This window comes from Thalassophryne amazonica, chromosome 8 (genome assembly GCF_902500255.1).
Source record: "Thalassophryne amazonica chromosome 8, fThaAma1.1, whole genome shotgun sequence".
Lineage (NCBI taxonomy): Eukaryota > Metazoa > Chordata > Actinopteri > Batrachoidiformes > Batrachoididae > Thalassophryne > Thalassophryne amazonica.
This window is the reverse complement of record NC_047110.1, coordinates 95469618-95487979: the sequence shown is the minus strand read 5'-3', so window position 1 is coordinate 95487979 and position 18362 is coordinate 95469618. Positions and strand designations below refer to the sequence as shown.

The window sequence follows — 18362 nt, the reverse complement described above, 5'->3', positions numbered from 1 at the left end:
CCTTAGTCAGAGAGCAAGCAGAACCAGAAGATACGTTGTCCTAAATGCCATGAGCTACCTACTAGTATAATTTTTTAAACACCTTTTCCAACATGCGTACTCAGCCTTTAACAGTGTTCGTTCATACTTGCAGCTGCGTGTTCGCGTTTTAATGTGTGCACACAGCCGCGTGTGCCATGCTGCACCAGTTTCAGTGCTATTTTCTGCCTCTGTGGAAGTGCTCTCTGTTCTCTACTGCATGGTGTGGTGCGGCTCAAAAACAGAGTCATTTAACATTATTATTATTATTTATTTTTGTCTTGGTGGATCACTTTCTTTGTGTCCAGATGGTGCTGAGTCTGGCTGTGGTAAAGGCTGCCCTGAACGAAACGCTGTAACTCATTAAACTGGGAGCGCTTTGAGAAAGACCAAGCGCACTTCTCCTTAAAACAGAGAGACCGCTTTTATTTTAAGGAGAAGCGTGTCACAGAGAGAGAGAGAGAGAGACCGCTTTTATTTTGAGGAGTAGACCGCGCGCAAGAAAGCGCTTTTATGAAACGATGCGACACAGTGAAACAATGCTCATATACTGAGTCCAGTATGATAAAGTGAAGCAACGATCTTGCAGTATTTATAGCTCCAGAAGAACAACAGGGAGATGTGAAGTGGCGCATAGTACCGTGTTGAAGCGTGGGCAGCGGACAGTAGCACGGCGCTGCGTGTACTCGCGTGAAGGCTCCATGCTGTGCTGTACACCGAAGAAAATGAAACATGTTTAATTTCTTCCGTCCTATGCGCGTAGCCCTCAACATAGTGCTGCGTATTGAGAAAAAAAACTCCTCGTGAAATGGGCAGAGAGCTGCTCATTACAGCGTAGACGATACGCTGTAATGAGCAGCTCTACGAATACGCCACTGTGACAGGGGCTGTAGTTAGTAAACCTCACTCCTAACAGCTCAAAAGGAGCCTCTGGTCACAAGGACGGAGCCCTGGGTTTTAACCTTCTGGTTACAGAGTCCGACTTCCATGCCAGAGATTGTGAGTTTGCGTCCCGAGGGGAGTGAATGGGCTCATAACAACACAAAGCAGAGTGCAGCTGATACATTTATACCATTATGAAAAGCTGCAAGTTCTGTTCATGGGCTACCATTTAGCATTTTTCATTCTGTTGTAGTTCTTTTAGATTTATTTTTATTTAATTTTTTTTTAGAAAGCAGATTATTGTCAACAAGTAAACCAAAGAATGCATCAAAAAATTTTATCCAAAATATAACTAAAATTGTAGGCAGAAATTTGTTATGTTTTTATTGAAAAACAAACTAGATTTACATAAGTTTAATTAACTAAAAGTTGTTAAGTTACTAAAAATTTAACAATTAAATTTTTGAAAATTATTTTATTTACGTTGGCACACTCAAATGGTTTAAGGCAATCACTTTCTTCAAATGGTTTGAGTTCAACTAACTGAGTTTTACAGTGTATTCAATGGAACTTTCTGTTTCTCTGCGCTGTTAATTTAGTTCATTGTTCACCTGGACTTCATGCTGTTGCTTCAGTTCATCTCCTACTTCCACAAAATGCTGCAATGACTCTGGACATCAGTGGATGAACAGCGAGTTAAATCTTTCAAAACCACTGGAGAGCCAGATCAGCAATTCTTCGACAGAGAGGACCTGGACATACTTGTTAACAGAACACACTGATCCTTCCACATTCTTTTAGTTATTCATCAATACCCTGCAAACTTAACTCCACTTCTCACTGGGAAACGCATGCACCCCAATGTTCAAACACCAGTGAAATAACAAGAACTTAAATGTTTCGTTTGTAACACTGTGTAAATAAAGAAGGAGCCTAACAGACATCTTTAACAGAGACAACTCATCCTTTTATTTCAAACATTGGTTGATGTGAATACTTAGCAGACGTGTGAGCTCTGAGTGCCCTGGAGCTCTTAATAAAACATATGGCTCCAACTTTTATTTTTCCAAAAAACAACAAATTTATTTATTTTAAGAGCTATCCATTTTTCCCCAAAATTACCAGCTCACTTATTTGGTCATTACATTAGCCATTTCCCAGACTTTGGTGTCAGACTTTTATCAGAGAAAGAATATCTGCTCATTTTCAGCTTGCAAAATTACACAATGGAGAGTGTTCTCCGTGGACGTGTTGGTCATCATCATTCTTAGTTTGGTTGCAAAGCAAATAATAATTATAATAATCGGGGCGTTTATCCTTATCACGTTTGCCTACGTGCTTGCTCAGGGGCAACTGTTAGACCTTTACTTTGTGAAGCACCTTAGGGGTGACTTATATTGTGATTTAGTGTTACATAAATAAATTGAATAATAACAGTAATAACAACAATACTACCCCTCTGTAACACTTGACTGGAGTGAGCAGGTATAGAAAATGAATGAATGAAAATATTATATATATGTATCGTTTTTTTAAGTTGCTCAGGGTAACAGCAAATTTTGCAGAGTAAAACAAACTGTGCCAGAGTACACTTGGTTCCACTCAAACTGAATGAAATAAAACAGTGTTAACTCTATCCTGTTGCGCAACTTGATTTAGCTACAAAATTTACTCTTCAGTGGTGCAAAGTGTCCGGCAGACCAAATCAGAATTCTACAATATAACCATAAAAAAAAAAAGTGTACAGAATTTAAATATTTGGATCGTGGTGGCGGGGGGCGGTCCAGTCATGAAACATTAGTGCTCATTATTATTGATTTTAGTTTGGGAATAAATAAATAAATGGCACGTGACTGAGCAAAAAGTCCTAATCAGGGCACAGAATGTGACGGGTCACACATTTGATTGTTCAACGTGGGTTTCTTGTTCTTTTTGGCGCGTGTGCGTTTCCCTCGCGCACACACTACAGCGCTCGAGCCTGAGCGGAATATAGATGCGCGTGAAGAGAAGAGCGGAGATTTGCTCGCGGACGTAACGCGCGCGCGCGCGCACACACACACACACGTCTCTCTCTCTCTCATCATTCCGAAAGTGACCAACCGGTGCCTCGTGCCGAAACCACTTAGGCGGACAAACTTGCTCCGCTGTGGCGCGCGCTGCGTCCGTGGGTGAAGCCGCACGCGCTGTCTGCGCCGGACAAACTGTTTAACTACCCCCCCCCCCCCTCAATAAATAAAATAAAATAAAATCAAAAACACACACGCACAACACATCCCGAGCATCACTTAGAGATTGTGTGTCGCTCCGGTCAAAAACAAAATTCCATTCCAGTCGCACGCGCGCGCACATCCCTCCTGTCTTACCTGGTGAAGGAGAAAAGCCAAGAGGACGCGGACTCCGGGCTCCATGGTGGGTTCACTTAATCGCGGTGTGGTGAAACGGCAGAAGATTTAAGACAAGGTGATTCAGGCTGGGTCAGCTCTGCTCATAATTCCACTGTGCACGCGCCGGAAAGAGAGAGAGACGGACAGGGAGAGACAGACGGGGACAGAGACAGAGAGGCAGAGAGACACAGGCAGAGAGGGGAGCCTTCGCCGTGAGGTACCAACTTCCCCCCGAAACACAACTGCAGTCTGTTCAGCGGCGAAGCATCGGAGAGTGAAGCCGAGACCGCGACCAATAGATTTATGAGGAGGACACGGGGGGAGGAGGAGGAGGAGGAGGTGATGTGGGGGTTTCATCTCAATCAAACCAAGTCCTTAATTTTCCTGTGTGGTCCTACAAACACACAGTTTAGGTTTGAGGAGTTCGATCCGGACTTCTTGTTGCCAGATCCGTCACTTAAAGGTGATTTATGTTGTACATATTCAGTGCATTTTCCATGTTATTTTTCAATGAATGCACACCTTGTTTTTGGACTGTGGAAAACAGCAGCAGCACGGGTGCCTTAGTGGATGAAGGGATGTTTAGGCTGCTGACCTTGAGGATGACGCTGTGATCTTTGTGGAATCAATGGATGCCCTGATTGCAGCACTTGAGAAGCTGAGCGAGGAATCGCAGTGTCTGCGCTTGCAATTGACGACTTCCTGGACTTAGCTTCCTGGACAGCGATGTTCTTTTCTTTGATCCAAGCCTATGAGAGGGAGAGATGCCTGGGAAGAACATATGGAATTATGAAGTCAGTAATGGTGATACTGTTGTAGACAAACAACAGTCCAAATTGCTTCCTGTCTGACTTGGATGCTAACTAGTGATATATACACTGTGTCTGCATTTGTTAGCTGCATGTCCCACACTGGCCTGGAACTCACAGTTCCTGGGATGGGAGGAAGCCCATGGGCTCTAGTATGTGTCTCTGGAGCATCTTTTGGCTGTGGGGAGTGAGGTTTACTTAACATCTTCACAGTACCACCTGCTGGCATCTTTTAAACATGCCTCATAGTGCTGTCCAATTTTGAAGGCTTCTTGGAATGTGGCCAACATGTACAGCCTTCTTCCCCAAAAACAAGAGTTACAACAGGTGTATCCTTTGTGGCTCAACCAGTCTTATATACTAAGGTATATAAGTATAAATAACCATTGAAAAACGATTACTATACTACAGGTTACACCCACTAGCTTGTCGCATGCAGCTGTCAAGGTTGCCAGGTGACAGGGGTTAGACCGTCCATTTTCAGAATGGTTCGTTCCAGCCTCCGCTGTCTCGGAAGGCCAGGTCTTCGTAGGACGCAGCCTTAGAAGGATGCAGTCTCTGAATAGGTGTAGCGGCTGCACTCTGCATTGTGTTATGACTCCCCCCATTTGCTCCCCTCGGGACATGAACTCATGATCCTCAGCATAGGAGTTGGACTCTCTAACCAGAAGGCTAAAACCCAGGGCTCTGGCCTTGTGACCCGAGAATCCTTTTGAGCTGTTGCAAGTGAGACTTACTAACTACATACAGTCTTATGCAAAAGTTTGGGCACCTCTGATGATTTCCATGATTTCCCTTTATAAATCATTGATTCTTTGGATCAGAAATTTCAGTTAAATATATCATATAGTAGTCAAACAATGACATTTGAGAAGTGAAATGAAGTTTCTAGGATATACAGAAAGTGTGCAATAATTCTTTAAACAAAATTAGGCAGGTGCATAAATTTGGGCACCCTTGTCATTTTATTGATTTGAATACATTTAGCACTAATTATCGGAACACAAAATTGGTTTGGTAAGCTCATAAACCCTTGACCTCCTTACACAGGTGAATCCAATCATGAGAACAGGTATTTAAGGTGGCCATTTCAAATGTTTCTCCTCTTTGCATCTCTTCTAATGAGTGGCAACATGGGAGCCTCTAAACAACTCTCAAATGAACTGAAAACAAAGATTGTTCAACATGATGGTTTAGCGCAGAGGTGGGCAACTTGTTCCAGAAAGGGCCAATAGGGTGCAGGTTTTCTTTGCAGCCACTGACTCCACCAGGTGATTTCACTGATTAACTGATTCCATCTGCTCAAAGTGATATTAATCAGTTATAGTTATATATAGACAAATGGTCACTTTGTGAGGCTCAGATAACGAGTACCACTTGCATTGTGAGGGAACCTACGCTGTAACATTTTGGCCATGTGATACGTTTCTCAGATTCTCAGTGTTGAGGGCACCAGCAACTTGGAAAGGTCAAGGGAATGTCCAGGTTTCACCTGGCAGACAGATGGCTACATTCAAGAAGTAGGGATTGGCTGACTGTCTGCCAGGACCCAAGGGGGTTCAATTGAGAGGTGGCTTGCCGACACACAAAAGAAATGTGATTGGGGGGGGGGGGGGTATTATTGTGTCTGGTGATATTAGAGATGCCCCAGAGCATCTTTCTGTATGGCGCGGTACACTTAGACAGTTTCTCCCTTCTGTCTTGCTGCACACTTGCACCTTGAGCAAAATCATGTCTACGTGATATCTGTGTGATGCCTGTGTGATGCCTGTGATCTTCATGTTTTCTCTCTTTTGTGTGGCATTGATAGTCTTTCTCCATCTGTCCTGTGCCTCCGCTCCATTCAGCTTCCTTTCCTTTCCCCCATCCGCTTCTGTCTCACCGTCTTTCTCTTCATCTGTACTTTCATTCTCTTCATTCTTTTGCTGATATATTCATGGTCTCTTTTCATCACACATCAAAACCACTTCAAACTCTCTTGTACTTTCTTAGATATTCCTCCTGTGCGGGCGGATTGCAGCATCGGCTCACAGCCGCCGCGACGCTCCGCCACAGGAAAAACACCTCCACACCTCCGTGTTGATAACCATTTGTAAAATCCAGGCGGCTTTTGATGGCTTTCAGTGGAGTGAGTATATGAGAAATTGTTTAACAGCTGGACATGTTCCAACTTGTCCTTAAGGCTTCCAACGGAGGTGTTTTTCCTGTGACGGAGCGTCGCGGCGGCTGCGAGCCGCCCGCACGTCTTTCATTAAAAAAATCTCCTTTAACAGTGGAATATCCGGATAAAATGCTGAAACCGACTTCTTCTGAAACTTCTCTGTTCTCTCACGACGTCCTGGATCAATAGAGCCTGAAATGTGGAGGTTTTCAGCTTGAAACAGGCTGACGACGGCGCCTGGGACCGCTGCACGACGTCTCGCTCCGTGGGAAGTCCTTAAAGCGACAGTATCACCTCAAAATCTCTCATCAGCCGTTAAAATTTTCACCGAAAACCAGGTTAATTTTTCGAACCGTGTCCACTTCGATGTGTCTCACAGGTTTAGAAAAAATTTTGATCAAACAAAGTGCCAGTCTCTCAGCAACTTCTCAGACAAAGGAATTCCGACGAGGGGCTGGACGACGACTCCCACAAGGAGTGCTCACAGGCGAATGACGTCACCGACAGGCATGGAAAAACTCACGCATGCGCACGAGGGTTCAAGCATGTCTGACGTAAAAACATATGAATGAAATCCATATAGTTTTTGAAAAAAATAAAAAGGACCTATACTTTACGGACAGACCTCGTAGTTTTGTAACTCCATACATCATAGCTTCTGCCTCACCTGCACTTCCGTCACTGCCCATTACCAACATTGGATAACTTTCTCCTTTAATGTTTGCCTTAATCCACCAGCCACACTACTCTGATATGCTCTTAAATTTCTTCCATTCAGATTGCATTCTGTGTGATTTCTCTCTGATCCCACATGTTGAAACATATTCACTCTTTTAAATTCTTCTTCTTCCTGTAATCTTCAGCCATCTGTGTTCTGAAGCCCAACTCCATTCATATAACTTCAGCTGTACATTCTCCCTTCTGTTGCTAAAGAACAGAGTGTCATCTGCAAAAAAAATAAAAAAGAAAAAAAATAGTACACCAGGTGTGGGTGCACTGCTTACAGAGAGGACACACTCAGGTTCCGCTTGAACTCAAGACCTTGCTATGCTGCAACAGTACCAACCACTGCCACACGTGATCAGATGAGTTGATGTTCGATGGTTCAGTTACCTAATAATAGAGGTTGTGCATCAAGTATAAAGTCCAAGAAGAATGAAGTTTTTTCTTGTTACCAGCGCCAGGGCCATTGATTGCATTAAAATTCCCCACAACAAGAGGAGTGTCCCATTTGGGAAAGTCATCAGTCACCAAGTGAAGTAGTGAGTGGAATGTCTTTGTGGTCAGATCTTACTCTGAGAAAAAAGTCAAGACTGCCAAAGAGTGCACAACTCTGAGCAATTTATTATTGCATTAACAAAGTAATTAATGTCTGATATTACTTGAAGGAATTATTTTGTCAGGGCAAATGCCATTTTTATATGCTGGTCATTAAAGCTACCAAAAAAGGGTATATCTACCTTTTGAGATCTTGCTGCAATGCTTTCAAAGCATGCTCAACATCAAGTAACAGTCATTCTTACAAATGGGACATTCCATGTGTCCACCATCATGGTCCACCTCCGGATGGGAACTGGGCACAACTTCACATCACACAAGTTAACACTCTCAAGCAGCCCAAGGTTCTACCCAACAGTTTTTCTATTCCATTGATAGACATCTTGATGTCTTCCCATCCCAGTCACAGGTGCATAGACAGATCAGTGTTGAGCAGTAAAAAAAAAAGTTCTTTTTGTAGTGCTAAACCAACCTCCATTGCAGAAAACCATCCCATTTGCAGAAAGTATCGAAAACAGGATCTGTTGATAGGGCTGATCAATAGATACACCGGCTTTGGTGGCTTTATGAAAGGAATAAGCTCATTTCAAGCAACACTTAACTTCAATACCACACTATGTTGAGAAATACACAAGAGGAAGAAATGTCTGCTTTGGCTACATTCATACAAAACCCTTCCAGCAGTGACGTGTGGACTTGTGATTGCGTTAATTTGACTTTTTTTTTTTTTATGAAATTACTGTTAAACAATCACAAAATAAGCATTTCTTATTCTGATTTAATACATTTCTGCATGGAAATTCTTTCTCTGTCATTGACTCCATTGACTGTGCACACCTTGCTCAACCAGCTTCCTTGCTCTCTTTTTCCTTCATGGCTTAATTCATATACGAGTACAATCCTTTCCACTAGGTTGTGTGAAGGTAAGATTGCATTGTTTGAGTTTTAGAACAACCACAGTAAAACTAAACATTTACATCTCTGATTAATTCCTCTTCTGCACAGAAGTGATCTGTCTCTCTCTGTGACAAGTGCACCTGCACGTAATCCATCATCCACCCTGCATCTACTAAACAAGTGGCAGACAGGTGAGTGGAATATTTCATCAGCAAAATTATTGACCTGGTGTGCATTAAAGCTCAATAAATGTGCTCTTTATATGCCTGTTTTTTGTTCATTGTGTTTGATTGTTGTTGTGAGCTACCACATGAGGCCATTTATTGTTTTTGAGTTATTGGATTAAACTGAAGAGGAATGGATTCATGTATCTATTTGCTTACTGAATTTTAGAGATTGCATGTTTTGGTTTTCCTGGCAAAATTACAGCCCATCTGCAAGTTTCTGATATTTTACCAGAAACAAAAGAACTTCCAGAGAGACAAAAACAGGTAGAAATTGTTCACTGTGAAATGGAACTTTTGTAGTGAAGTCAAGCCAGGTACTGGTTTTGGGATCCTTGAACGCAACATTACAGTGCATTGATCTGAAGCTGACTGAGTTTTTATTTTGTAAAATATCATAAAGGGTTGAGTTCAAGCCTGTGACTGATTAGAACTGACCACAGGTTGCTGTGTGCAGGTCGTTTAGTTTAACCTGCTCTCAGGACAAGATAAGTTTGGAGTCTGAAAAAAAGAAAACACAAAATGTGAATGAAGATCAAAGCTTAGACATCAGCATGTCATTGAGTAGCAAACCTTCCCGTTCTCATTCCAAAGGTCAGATGTCTATTAAAGTAGCCGATTGCTCTTTCTCAGAGGGCAGAACTGTCAGAGAGTGCACTTAATCTTCATGCAACGTACCTGTAGCCTCCAACAAACAGACAAATCAAAGTGAGTGAAACAGATAGATGAGTCTCACGGACAGAGGAAGAGCAAAGGAAACAGTCTGTCATTTTGCATCGCTATTGTGTCTGTTTCACACACACATACATACACACACATACATACACACACACACACACACACATACATATATATATATATATATATATATATATATACACATAATAGTGACAAATGTCTGTATGTATCCACGTGGAGTCGGCTAAAGGAAAAAGGTCAGCGTCATATGCTGTAAAGTCACAGGGTGTCAGTGTGCATGAGTGTGAGAAAACACTCAAATTCCTGCCTCTCTTTTCTCATGAGGTGTGTAAAATGAGGTCAGGAATTGTTGAGACGCCTGAGGAATTGTTTTCCCGAGACAAATCTCCAATCTTTGTGCTATATTTATTTGCAGTCAAATAAGGAAAATGGAAACACAACCCCGATGAAAACGGGGCTCAACGCTCGCAACTTCATGTGTGGAAGAACCAACACACACCGGCCACACACAAACGTGACAAAAATAATAAATTGCAATGATAAGAACTGTCACACGGTGGCAGTTATATTGATGGATATTTCTAGATGGGGATCAGTGGGAGGAGGAGCAAGCGCTTCAGTTGCAGCCGGATGACAGCTTAGCGCCACGCTATTCTTCACCCTCGTGGTTTCAAACTCCCTGTTTGGAGTTATTTTGGTGGTGAGACAGAACTGAAGCAAATCCACAAACAGAGAGACGATGTGCAAATGCAATGTCATATAAATTGATGGAGAAGCTTCCCAAAGCTGCATATAATGTCCCAGGTACAGTCAGGAAAATACGTATTTGAACACCCTGTGATTTTGCAAATTCTCCCACTTAGAAATTATGGAGGGATCTGAAATTTTCATCTTAGGTGCATGTCCACTGTGAGAGACATAATCTAAAAAAACAAAACAAAAAAAAATCCAGAAATCACAATGTATGATTTTTTAATAATTTATTTGTATGTTACTGCTGCAAATAAGTATTTGAACACCTGTGAAAATCAATGTTAATATTTGGTACAGTAGCCTTTGTTTGCAATTACAGAGGTCAAAAGTTTCCTGTAGTTGTTCACCAGGTTTTCACACACTGCAGCAGGGATTTTGGTCCACTCCTCCATACAGATCTTCTCTAGATATTTCAGGTTTGGAGTTTCAGCTCCCTCCAAAGATTTTCTATTGAGTTCAGGTCTGGAGACTGGCCAGGCCACTCCAGGACCTTGAAATGCTTCTTACTGAGCCCCTCCTTAGTTGCCCTGGCTGTGTGTTTGGGGTCATTGTCATGCTGGAAGACCCAGCCATGACCCATCTTCAATGCTCTTACTGAGGGAAGGAGGTTGTTTGCCAAAATCTCGCAAAACATGACCCCATCCATCCTCCCTTCAATATGGTGCAGTCGTCCTGTCCACTTTGCAGAAGAGCACCCCCAGAGTATGATGTTTCCACCCCCATGTTTCACGGTTGGGATGGTTTTCTTGGGGTTGTTCCATCCTCTAAACATGGTAAGTGGAGTTGATTCCAAAAAGCTCTATTCTGGTCTCATCTGACCACATGACCTTCTCCCATGCCTCTTCTGGATCATCCAGATGGTCCATCCACTGGTGAACTTCAAATGGGCCTGGACATGTGCTGGCTTGAGCAGGGGGACCTTGCTGCCCTGCAGGATTTTAAACCATGACAGCATCATGTGTTACTGATGTAATCTTTGTGACTGTGGTCCCAGCTCTCTTCAGGTCATTGACCAGGTCTTGCTGTGTAGTTCTGAGCTTTCTCAGAATCATTCTTACCCCACAAAGTGAGATCTTGCATGGAATCCCAGACCGAGGGAGACTGACAGTCATCTTGTGTTTCTTCCACTTTCTAATAAATAATCATAACAGCTGTTGTCTTCTACCAAGCTGCTTGCCTGTTGTCCTGTAGTCCATCCCAGCCTTGTGCAGGTCTACAGTTTTGTCCCTGGTGTCCTTAGACAGCTCTTTGGTCTTGGCTATGGTGGACAGCTTGGAGTGTGATTGATTGAGTGTGTGAACAGGTGTCTTTTATACAGATAACAAGTTCAAACAGGTGCAATTAATACAGGTAAAGAGTGCAGAATAAGAGGGCTTCTTAAAGAAAAATTAACAGGTCTGTGTGCGCCAGAATTCTTGCTGGTTGGTAGGTGTTCAAATACTTATTTGCAGCAGTAACATACAAATAAATTATTTAAAAAATCATACATTGTGATTTCCGGATTTTTTTTTTTTTTTTTAGTTTATGTCTCTCACAGTGGACATGCACCTAAGATGAAAATTTCAGACCCCTCCATGATTTCTAAGTGGGAGAACTTGCAAAATCGCAGGGTGTTCAAATACTTATTTTCCTCACTGTGAATGATTCGCCTGTGCACCTTCCATGAGCTGGATTGACTGTGTGAGATAAGAAGATTAATAACTGTAATATTTTTGATTGCGTTGAATGTTTGATTTCCAAAATAAAGGTCAAACAAGGTCAATATCCATTGGATATTGGACGTTTTCACAGATAGTTTGCACAGATGGTGCAAACTATTCCATTTTAAAACCCGTCAACAACAATTCGCATCACTTTTTTTTAACCAAAACTTAAACTTTTGACCCCTGTACAAACTCAAATTGACCTTTGTCACCATTTTTGCTGTTTTTACACCATAACATTCAGTCATAGATAGTCCAAGTTATGCCTTTCTGGAATCTTTATGATCAGATAAATAATGTGGTATATTTTTCAACATGATTGGAGCATTTTTCAGTTTTGTTCCCTGTGTAATTCTTCACTGACCCCTACCTGGCTGTAGCTACCACCCTGAGATGGCCATTATTTTCGTGTAGGCTATGGTACACTGAGGCTGATGTTTAATTCCCTTAAGTGGTACCAAAAACCTACTTGGCCTATGGACTGTTAAATAAAATGCATATTAACACCAGCAAAGGTCTTTTGCATGCTTTCTCTTTTAAAATATAAATTCTATATTGCATGTCAATTTATAATCAGCACAGTTTATTGTATGATTACTACATCTCCAAGCGGAGACAGGTTTGAACTTGATTCTGCATGGAAAATTTTGTTTTTATAAACATAATGACAGCCATAAATTAGAAATCTTCATTGTTTTCCCACAGCACAGCCAACTCGCCAGCCTGGGCAGGTGAGCACCTTTGCATTACATTGTTAGACTGGCCCCCGTCTGGAAGACCTGCTCCAAAGAAAATGGACACACAGACTGGTGTCACATCTGTTTTTTGATTGCAACCATCAGAGGGTGCTAAAGAACTGCAATGCAGTTGTTACGCAGCAAAAGCTGTTGGCATTCAAGTTGTCTTTGCTACAAATCACATGGAAATTGCGCCGTCTTGCTGGTTTCAATGGCCAACATAATTTTCTCCATTAATGTAACGTAATGTCACTATGCTTGTGCAACACCTGGGTCACAACGATGATGTTGGAGCTCTCTTCATCTTAAGAGACCAACAGCTCCTTCACTGCCTTGCAATTGATATACATGCTTGGTTCTAGCCCCTCTTCTTATCTAGCAGAGTTAGTAAAGAGGGGCTGAGAATAATCAAGATTAATGATCATCAGAAACACCTAAAGCATAGTCACACACCCACAAAAATTGTAGCATTTGATTTGTGTTCCGTTTGCATGCAGTAACTCGTCATGCTGGAATTCTGCTACATCAAAAAATGGCATGAATTATAAAACAGATGCAAGTAAACTACAATAAAATGAGATGCCTTACTTTATGTAGTGGTGTCGCTGATTCTGGATCCGCCCCCAAATGAGAGTGGTTCTCCAAAACAATCCCTGACCCCACAACCAGCTGGAACAGAATTCATACTATCACTTCTTGAGCAGTCCTGTAACAAACATACAAATAGCAACGGGTTCCATTTACACAATATTTCTGATTCCTTTTCAAAAAGAAGCCGCTGTGTATCCGTATGCACAATATAAACCCTCCATGGTCCTGAAACCTTGAACTGTACCACAATATAACCATGTATACATGTTTCCAGTTATTCAGATTCATTAGGTTAATTGTCTGTAACAACAACACGAACACACAGGGGAGAAGGGGAACCAATTAGATCTATTTATCTGATTTAAGCCACAAAACCTGCTCTCGCTCTCCCCCACTCAGCCTCTCTCTCCTTTTCCCTCATTACTGCTGTACCTCCTTCCATTCAGCGCACTGTTTTGGTTTATTATAAATTAAATGTGTTAAACCAGAACTACAGAGCTGATTTGTTTTCAAGAAAGACTTTAGTGGCAGAGAATGTTTTTGAAAAGGAGCTCAGTTGCCACTAGATGGAGTAAAAGGGTTCAGTCAGTGATGCTGCTTCTGTTTTAACTTCGTAGGAGATAAATAATAACTGAAGACGGGCAGAAGGACAGTAAGAGAATCTCGGTCAGATTTTATGAGTTGATTGAAATAAGTGGGGAAACTTCTTTCTATTTCCTTCCATCACTTCTTTTGCCCATCTGTTTTTTTTCTGTGATGAAGTCTCATACAAAGAGTTCAATGGTACGGTGGGCAAGAGAGGCCACGGCATGTCCAAACACTAGAAAATACATTGTACCAAATTAATAAATAAATAAAAAGACAGCAAAGAAACAAAAAGAAAAAACAGCTGCATTAATTCAGCAACATGTACAAAAATGTTTTCCAACAAAAGGAGAATTCAAACAATTGTTAAGCACATTTAAGAATTTAATGTGTCTACTGCAACTTACTGCAACTAAAGCTTCATGGTGTTCCAACCCATCCTAAATAACATATCTAAAGTTCTGATGAATCCTCCTGGCGCTCACTTAGAAATTCAAGATGGCCTCCACAAGTGATTTGCAAGCTGTAGCTAGCATAGCAGTATATAGCATGAAAATAGCAAAAATTTCAATGCTTTTGAGCTACCTCTAAAAATTAATTTATACATACAAATTTTTACACTGGAGTACTAACTTACAAAACTTTGCAAAATAAGGACCATGCTAATACCGCAAGACAGGCAGCACCAGGACTCTAAAGATTTGGACCTTTATTCATCTGCAAAGATAATCAGCATCACCAGACACCCCAGTCCAGCAACCTCATGACTTCAGTGAGCTCTTCTCTGGCACCTCTCAATCTCAAAGGCTGAGGACCCAGAGACATGTATGTCACTGCTGAGATAAGTGAATGTCTCTACAAGATGGTCGCCACTTAGTATCACGCTTAGTTATGTTATGGGGTGACATTATGTCACAGAATCCAGTGGATGCTGTCCTTGTCAGTGTGAAGACCAAAATTCCATTGATTAATCCTGCTATCTGAACAGCAACAAAAAATTGCATCACTTTTTACTTTGCGCTGGTAACAATCTGGATGATCTTTTTCCTCTTTTGTCCTGAGGACACAGCGTCCATGATTTCCAAAAAAATTTGAAATGTGAACTCATCAGACCACAGCACACTTTTCCACTTTGCGTCTGTCCATTTCAAATGAGCTCGAGCCCAGAGAAGGTGGCGGTGTTTCTGGATGTTGTTGATGGCTTTCGCTTTGCATGGTACAGTTTTAACTTGCACTTGTAGATGTAGCGACGAACTGTGTTAACTGACAATGGTTTCTGAAGTGTTCCTGAGCCCACACAGTAAGATCCTTTACACAATGATGTCGGTTTTTAATGCAGTGCCGCCTGAGGGATCAAAGGTCACTGGCAGTCAGTGTTGGTTTTCTACCTGCCGCTTACGTGTAGAAATAGATATATATTAGATATCATTTACTAATATTATTTAAAATTATTGTTAATAGATATTATGGACTGTAGATGATAAAATCCCTAAATTCCTTGCAATTGAACATTGAGAAACATTGTTCTTAAACTAATGGACTATTTTTTCCATGCAGTTGTTCACAAAGTGGTGATCCTCGCCCCATCTTTGCTTGTGAACGGCTGAGCCTTTTGGGGATGCTACTTTTATACCCAATCATGACACTCACAATTTGTGTTCTCAGTTCCCAAACGCTTATTGAATGTTAGAAGGAAAGGTGATGTAACACAGTGGTAAACATACCACTGTCCCAGCTTTTTTGAAATGTGTTGCAGGCATCCATTTCAAAATGAGCAAATATTTGCACAAAAACAATAAAGTTTATCAGTTTGAACACTACATATCTTGTCTTTGTGGTGTCTTCAATTGAATATAGGTTGAAGAGGATTTGCAAACAATTGTATTCTGTTGTTATTTACATTTTAGGTCCCAACGTCCCAACGTTTTACGTCCCAACTTCATTGGAATTGGGTTGTAATTTGGGAGTGGTCTGGCCTCTATCAGCCATTGTAGGAACTGCAGTGCAGGTCCTCTGCCATTTCTCCACTGCTCCCTGAATATGCACACATGCAACAAATGTAAAAAGAAAGAAGTGATGCAGAAACTGTGATTTTCATTCTGGGAGAGGCAACGAGTTCACTAAAACTGACATTGACTATTCTTTTTGCCTGCGGAAAACAGAGTGGAAGCTGTAACATTTCAACCCAAGGCAACACAACAAGGCGTGCACTACTGTTATAGCTCAATAAACACGAGTGAGGGTAGAATAACAGACAGCCTCTTATTGTCACCCTGCTGATGTAAAGACTTCTTGTTGAAACTCGTTCATTAGACATGATAAATACAGAATACTGGCTGGCATTTTTCATGTGTTTGAGCTTCAATAATGCAGTATGACACACAGCATGTTAATGTTACCTATTCATAAGGAATCGGTGATGTGGTTTAAGAACTTAATAATATAGTGGAGCACTCAGGGCAGCACATAATACAGCAAATAGGCCTTTTAACCATAATAACATACCTAAAAATAACCTCAGCCCATGTGTTTGTTAGTGACACTGCTGGAGGTGTGTGTTGTGATCACGTTGGTCTCTGTGTAGCTACATGTATGTTTGTATGTTAACAAAATATGGCAAAAATGCATCAGATTTTGATCAACCTTGGCAGGTACACTGAGTCTATGGGTGGGAAGGAATGATATAATTTTATTTAGGATCGGTCCATGATCAAGGTTAGAGGTGATGATCTTCAAAATGTATTTTGTGTTTTTGAAGATATTTTATACAGAACTGCTCAGAAAAAAAAACAGACATAATAGCTTCAGCCTCATTTTCTGGATGTTAAAAAACCCCACTGTGGAATAACTGTTAATGCCCCTTCACACATAACACGATTGAAGCTGACTAGCACACGAAGGAGGAATTGCATGCCATTCATGAAAAATCGGAGCTGCCTCTACCACCTCGTACACCTGTCACTAGAACTATTAGCGCACACCAGTGGCTGAAAGACAGAGAGCACACTCAGAGAGCCCATTCGATCCCTCTCGTGGCTGTTGCCAAATTCCAGGTGTCACACATGAACATCCACTGGACACTTAGAAAATGTGGTGCCATTCACGCTGTCAGCACGAAAATAGTGAGCAAGCGATCTCTTTTGAGCTGGCAGTGTCTAAATGCCCCCACAAGTGTGGTGTTGCAAAGCAACACTCGTGGTATGCGTGTGTATCACGCGTTTTGTGTCCCCCGCTGCCCCACCGGCAACACGTGGCTTGCATGTGTTTCGCCCGACACATGTTCAGCAGCGTGTCGCTCACAGGACTCTGAGCAGGACTATAACAAGCCAACAGTGCTACAAATACGCCACTTTCAGTCACGTATCACCAAAAATACGCTGTAACAAATGGCGTTTTGTCAGTTATTACGGTGCTTTTTGTCGGTGTAATTAAAGATGACAAAAACTCCCTCTTCTATACATAGTCTAATTTCTCTTTTGTAAAAAATACATTTATCCCACGAGTGGCATTTATTTATTATTTAAGCAGGGTTATTTAACCACAGGGTTCTGTATTGGGTCCCCTGTTATTCATATCAACCCAGTGATTTTCACTAATTATACACCAATATCGCATCTGTGAGTGTCCAGTGAGTGTAGTAATTATTTATATACCCAGCTGGACATAAGACATAATGAGAGCACACTGCTTCATTCATGTCATTTCATGATTGTATGTCTGTGACCATGGGTCATATACAGAGACAAAGACGGATCATACTTGTGTTGTCCACTCAATAAGAGGGATTAATTAAATATTAGAAATTGCTGTGTTTTATATGGCATGTGGTTTTCATTTTGTTTCTCCACAGCAGCGGCACGATGTGGTGCAACATGTTCTAGCTGCTCGCACTGTGTTCATGCACGTGCACGAGTGTGCACAAAACCATCGCAATAGGAACGTTCACACCTGCCCGACCGTGTGTCCCTCCTGATGTTGGCTTGATGTTTTCGGGGTTCGTTCATTCGCCCTGATTCATACTTATTTGTGCTATGTGTGAAGGGGCCCTTAAGCCCAGGTTACACATAGACGGTTTTGTCCGCGGGTAGTACGTAGACCGAAGTTCACGGTAGTTCTGGCTGTTTTCGCGGTGGAAAGGGGCGGAGCATTTCGCCGGCGTTTTGAGCGCCGTACTAGCCGCAAATACGCGGATAAAACGCAGCTAAATCTGCCGAATAAAGAGGAGTTTTGAAGCCATAGCATCCGGCACACATCAGGCAATGGGGGTTAATACTCAGTTCTATTCTTTACAATCGCAGGTTAAGACGTGCGTGAGAACGGCGGTGTTCTGCTGCCGCCGATAATGCCCTGTGTACCGCTGGATTTATCCAGGCAAATCCTGCGTTACTCCAGGAACTTTTGCTTATAGGCACCGCCCCCAGAGTATAATAGGCTGAAGCAGCTGTCAGTGCAGGGGGAGGGAGTGACAGGGAGCTCACCTCTCAGCCTTTTCTTTTCTCTCTTTTTCCCCTCCTCAACGTGTTGCTCGTTTCCACCACAGGGCTACTCCTGAACCAGACCTCTTGGTAAGTCCTTGCCACTGCCAATTTTATTTTAGGAGGTATACTGGAGCTTCTCTGCAAAAATATCTGGAGCTGGCTG

At 41.9% G+C, this 18362-nt stretch overlaps 1 protein-coding gene and 1 long non-coding RNA gene across 2 annotated transcripts in view; one reads left to right on the top strand and one right to left on the bottom strand.

The window, feature by feature from the left end:
* Nucleotides 1-3552, bottom strand: part of cdh13 (cadherin 13, H-cadherin (heart)) — a 1165005-nt gene extending 1161453 nt beyond the window's left edge. The window contains 1 exon segment of the mRNA XM_034177015.1: nt 3264-3552. Coding sequence (XP_034032906.1) covers nt 3264-3308 — 45 coding nt within the window. The 5' untranslated portion in view covers nt 3309-3552.
* Nucleotides 984-14475, top strand: LOC117516128. Its single transcript, XR_004562307.1, has 3 exons — nt 984-994; nt 8967-8976; nt 14397-14475. It is a non-coding gene; the product is annotated as an uncharacterized LOC117516128 (long non-coding RNA).
* Nucleotides 14476-18362: the final 3887 nt, after the last annotated feature.